Here is a 5,000-nt window from a genome sequence, read left to right as displayed (position 1 = left end):
ACGTAGCAACACGAGTGATGTGTGTAGATTTAGGACATACGATATTGTGAGAACAATAAGAAGAAGACGGTCCGCTCACTTAAAACGGACGACGGCTGTATTTTTTCCACAGCGGCGAGTTCTGCTGCGAGCAGAGGTGGGTAGAGTAGCCAAAAATTGTACTCAAGTAAAAGTACTGTTACTTCAGAATAACATGTACTCAAGTAAAAGTAAAAAGTAGACATCCAAATAATTACTCGAATAAGAGTAAAAAAGTACTTGGTGAAAAAAATACTCAAGTACTGAGTAACTATTGAGTAACGTCTGATTTATTTTTTAACACAAGACAACAATCAGACAGACAAAAATACAAGGCAAATTATGGCTCATTCAATCAATACAATAAATGTAAAATAATTAATTACAAAATAGCTTAAAATAAAATAATTCAGGTCAATTCAAGTACTTAAGAAATAAAATAAATAAAATAATAATAAATAAAAAATAAATACACACAAGTAACACAAATTTCCAAACCTTTATCCTTTTTTACCAGGCAGAACTAGAACGAGGCAGCCCATAAATTCTCATAAACTGTGTGTGTGTGTGTGTGTGTGTGTGTGTGTGTGTGTGTGTGTGTGTGTGTGTGTGTGTGTGTGTGTGTGTCTGTCTCCAGTGACAGAACAACAGAAGGAAACACACGCACATTTCATACCAGGCATGCTGAACAGAAAACTGCACACCGGTCAATGTAAAACGTGTGTGTGCGTGTGTGAAAACATGCAGAAACAATTTCATCAAAAAAATCACTCAGTGACGTCACTATTAAACTTCACCGTGTGCATTGCCGACGGTCTGTGTTGCTAACTAACCCGTCCCGCCGCTGAGATTGAGTATGGTAACGTGACGAGACTGCACAACTACGTTTGATTGGTGAAACACAGTCACGTGGTAGAGCCTTGGCGGACGTTTCTCTCTCTGTCAAAAAAAAAAACAACATTAAAATTGATGCGTAAAATACCAAAAGAGGTCAAACGAAAAGTAACAAGCTCATTGTAGCCTAACATAGCGGAGTAAGAGTACAGTTTCCTCTTCACAAATCCACTCAAGTAAAAGTAAAAAGTATAGTGAGAGTATATATACTCCTAGAAGTATAATTTTTTTCAAAAACGTACCTAAGTAAATGTAACAGAGTAAATGTAACTCGTTACTACCCACCTCTTTCTGCGAGCAATCGAGTTCAGAGTTGCTCAAGAAAACAACCGTCATAAGTGTTTAGCTATAATATTCCCAACAGCGCATTAAAAACTGGAAGAAGCACAAAAACAAAGACAGCAAAATAAATAAATAAGAAAAGGCCTGAGAATTGCAATAATGGAAAAGAGCGTAAAGCGATAGCTCTAAAACCTAACTTGCATTTAATACCTAATTGATTTCAACACCTCCAAAACAGGAGTTTGTGAATTTCTGAATACGTTTTACTTCCCTGTGCAAAAGTGTTCGCTGCCTGTGTCTCCGTAATCGTCCACATGATTCGTTTTCATCTTTCCTTTCTTATTTTTTTTTACTGCACAAAAACCCACACAGACAATAAACTGCTTTTCCTCGTCAGCTTCCATTCAGTTATTTATTGTAGCGTGTTTACATGAGACACGAGTCTGGGCGTCGGATGCTCTCTGTCTCCAGGTGATTGCGTAGTTTTGTACATTTGCTTTCTCTCTGTTGTGCAGTACAAAATCTGTATAAGTACTGCAGAATACTGCATTTTTAAGGTGTTCGAGTCATGTTGTTTATCACAATACAGAGCACAATCAGCTACGTTTTTCCTTACTGAGCTACCACACGGCAAAAACAATGTTGTTGCCATTTAGTACATAACTTACATAAATCAGCTGGGTTTACAATTCATTAATGCTGATACATATCCAGGGACTGTGTTGGCTAAAGTGGTTAAAGCTCAGGGTTGTTTATCGGAAGGTCGGGATTCATGCAGCAAATGTTGGGCCCTTGAGCAAGGCCCTTGTGTTTGATGAAACTCCAAAAGCCAATATCCCAGAGTAGATAGCTAAATTTCGAAGTACTTTTAAATTACATCAACATCTGAGTTTGGCCAAACCATGACAAAGCTTCGAAACATTAAATCAATCAATCGACTGAACGGAACCAAATTAAAAAATCCATAGCGGTCTGTAAATATTAATTTTCTCCCAAGGCATGTTTCGGTTCGTATCCGGCTTGATAATGAAGCCCGTAGTCTCTCCTATTTTACTTCTGCAGACTTGCAGACTACAGGTGCACGAGGTCATGAGGTACAAAGTCTATGATGCGTAGACATAGTAAAAGGGGAACGGCGCATGAGTGCAAACGCTGCACAATCAATGCTGTGCTTTAGGAATGCACTTTTTATTGCTACAGCAAGCAAGATACTCGATAAGTAATAGACTATAAGTCTTCTTATACTGCAACCGTAGACCAGGCAAAGCAGATAATATTAATGCCTTCGCTTCTAAATACATTTCGATTTCGACTTGAAACGTAACGGTCACTCAAAGTTATTTATTCCTTTTTTAAATGTTTGTTCGGTGACCTCAAATTCCACACGGATATTTCATTATACATTGATATTGACATTGATAAATCGGGCTGTGGAATGATTGACCAGATGTCTACAACTCTTCGTGTTACAGGACTCCAGACTTCAGGATGCTGTCGAAACTCCCCTCACAACAAGCTTCATCTATACAGCCACCAGGGTTTGTGATATTCCAGTGGGAGAAGAGGCTTAGCATCTCCGCTGAAATGGGTGGCACCGAGGAGAATGCTGACACCGAATCTCTTCTTCGTTTTACCCTCGGTATAAAAAGCCGAGCAGCTTTTAGACTAATTAGAATCCGCAGAGAATCCAAAGTGCTTTGGACACACACACACACACACACACACACACACACACACACACACACACAATATGTTTCTGTCATATCTTCTGTTCAGTGGCGGCTAATTAAGAGTTTCCAGACGTGAAGATACCTGCCACCCTTGTTGTTCAGGCTCACGTTTTCTACAAAACGAGCTGTTTGGCTTATCACACTCTAGTTATGACAGATATTTTATTCTTGTCTTTAAAGAGACCCTTGGTTATATCACCTGATATGCTTCTTCACTTCATTTTAAACTCTCGCCTTAAGCTGCCAGTAATTACAGACTGGTGTATAAAACATTCCCACAGCTGCCATTAGCATCCCAGTGAACAGTTTGTCCTATTTATTTAGTTACTATGAGGCTCCAGGCCTTTCCTCAGTCATTACCGCACCGTCCCATTCTAGTGATCCAAAATAATGGAACTGATTAAAACAGACACACACAACACTCAAACACTCATTTGCTACTAACTAATGTGAAATTTAGAGAAATGCAGCTTTAGTACACAACAGTATCTGCTTCTAAATAAGTACAAGGTCAGAGGATGAAGAACACTGCACTGTTAAAGCACGTAGTAAATTAATTATACAGTAGGCTTCACTCTTAGCAGCCTAGCAAAAGAAAACAGACGCTATACCTTTATCTCATTATTGAGCACATACAATGCAACAGTTAAAGTTAAAGCACCTACCCAGTCCAGGAGGCACCTCTGGGCAAGGAGGAATAGGCTTGGGGGTTGCGTGTGTGCGGTTGAGTTCAGGCTTGCCGTTGGGTGGCAGCTGTTCTGAGGCAGGTACGTAGCTAGCGAAGGTGGCGTTGGGCCTGGTGCCGGAGTAGTTGTAGTAAGAATGGTGCGGCCAGCGTGAAGCGTTGGCGCCGCGGCCGTTGTTGAAGCGGCTGAAGATGTCAAAGCGCTGGCTGTAGACGTCAAAGTAAAGGATCATCATGATGAGGAAGTGCACGAGGCAGAGCAGCAGCACAGCCTTGCAGACCCGCTCCAGAGTGCGGCCCAGCATCAGCCGGCTCATTGTCGAGGGCACGCGGCGCCCGCCGCTACAGGCATCCGCTCAGCAGCTCCTCCTGCCTCGCCTCACCTCACCTCACCTCTGAGCAGCAACACAGACAAATTACCTGCAGGAGAGAAGATAAGCAAAAAAAAAAAACGCTTTGGCGTTGACATGAAAATGACAAGTTGATGATCTGGAATAATAATTTCCTGAACTCTGCCACGGTTGAAGCTGAAGCTGTTCAATTTACACACAAAAAGTCTACACAAAAAGCATGTGTGTGTGTGTGTGTGTGTGTGTGTGTGTGTTCTAAAATCCGCTAATTGCCCGTGCTTCCTACAATCCTCTCCATAGCTGTAGAGATAACTAGCTAACTTAGAACGTCTGGATTTTTGCCAGCTTAGTCATGCATTTCATGGATTTTTAACTGACACGTGGGCTACAACAAGCTTTCATTATGTCAACACTTTCTTGCAGTCATTAATTTGACAGCCACGATTTACCATGGAGCTCGCTTGAATTATTACACATCTGAACTCCACGGGAGATCAAATTATTAATGTCTGTCTCTCGTTTGCATCGTCCTGGCACTGTGCTGCGAACAAAAGACTGAAAGCACTTTACAAACAAAGGCTCCTGACTTGATTCCAGATGAAGTTATTTTCATACCAATTGCAAGAAAATGACTTTGTGTAGTTGTGATCTCCCAGGCCTGGGATCAACAAGAGTGGGCCACTGAAGCCTCACTGCAAGCCATTTCAGCACTGATGACTTTTTGCAATCAAGCAGAACTGGGGAAAAGCAGAGAAGCAAACAGAAGTCCAGGAGCCAATTTCTCTCGCTCTTCTCCTCTCTTCTGAAGTGATCACTGGGGAAAACATTGGTGGAAAATTCTCTTGATTTCACATTAGGCTGCCTGGTGGGAACTCCTAGGTAGAAAGCTCTCAGTCAGACCACTCTTTGCTAGAGACTTACAGCGAGCATGCGAGGGCGGTCACTGCTTTATGCAAAGACTGTCCTCCGTGTGCCTATTTTCTCTGTAGCGGGTGGAGGAAATCGTAGCTCTTGTACAGAACCTGCACTGAGCTCCATCTG

General features: G+C 41.7%; 1 protein-coding gene across 2 annotated transcripts in view; it reads right to left on the bottom strand.

Annotated features, from left to right (window-relative positions):
* The window catches only part of b4galt2 (UDP-Gal:betaGlcNAc beta 1,4- galactosyltransferase, polypeptide 2), a 133,630-nt gene that overhangs the window by 109,392 nt on the left and 19,238 nt on the right, over window positions 1–5,000 (bottom strand). For both annotated transcript variants that reach the window (XM_027133569.2, XM_047822036.1), the window contains exon 2: window positions 3,590–4,029. In XM_027133569.2, the coding sequence (XP_026989370.1) occupies window positions 3,590–3,926 (337 nt within the window). In that variant the 5' untranslated portion in view covers window positions 3,927–4,029. The remainder of the gene's footprint in view (window positions 1–3,589; window positions 4,030–5,000) is intronic.

Source organism: Tachysurus fulvidraco, chromosome 1, assembly GCF_022655615.1.
Source record: "Tachysurus fulvidraco isolate hzauxx_2018 chromosome 1, HZAU_PFXX_2.0, whole genome shotgun sequence".
Classification (NCBI taxonomy): Eukaryota; Metazoa; Chordata; class Actinopteri; order Siluriformes; family Bagridae; genus Tachysurus; species Tachysurus fulvidraco.
The sequence above is the reverse complement of the archived record's forward strand: the minus strand, read 5'-3'. Positions and strand labels throughout refer to the sequence as shown.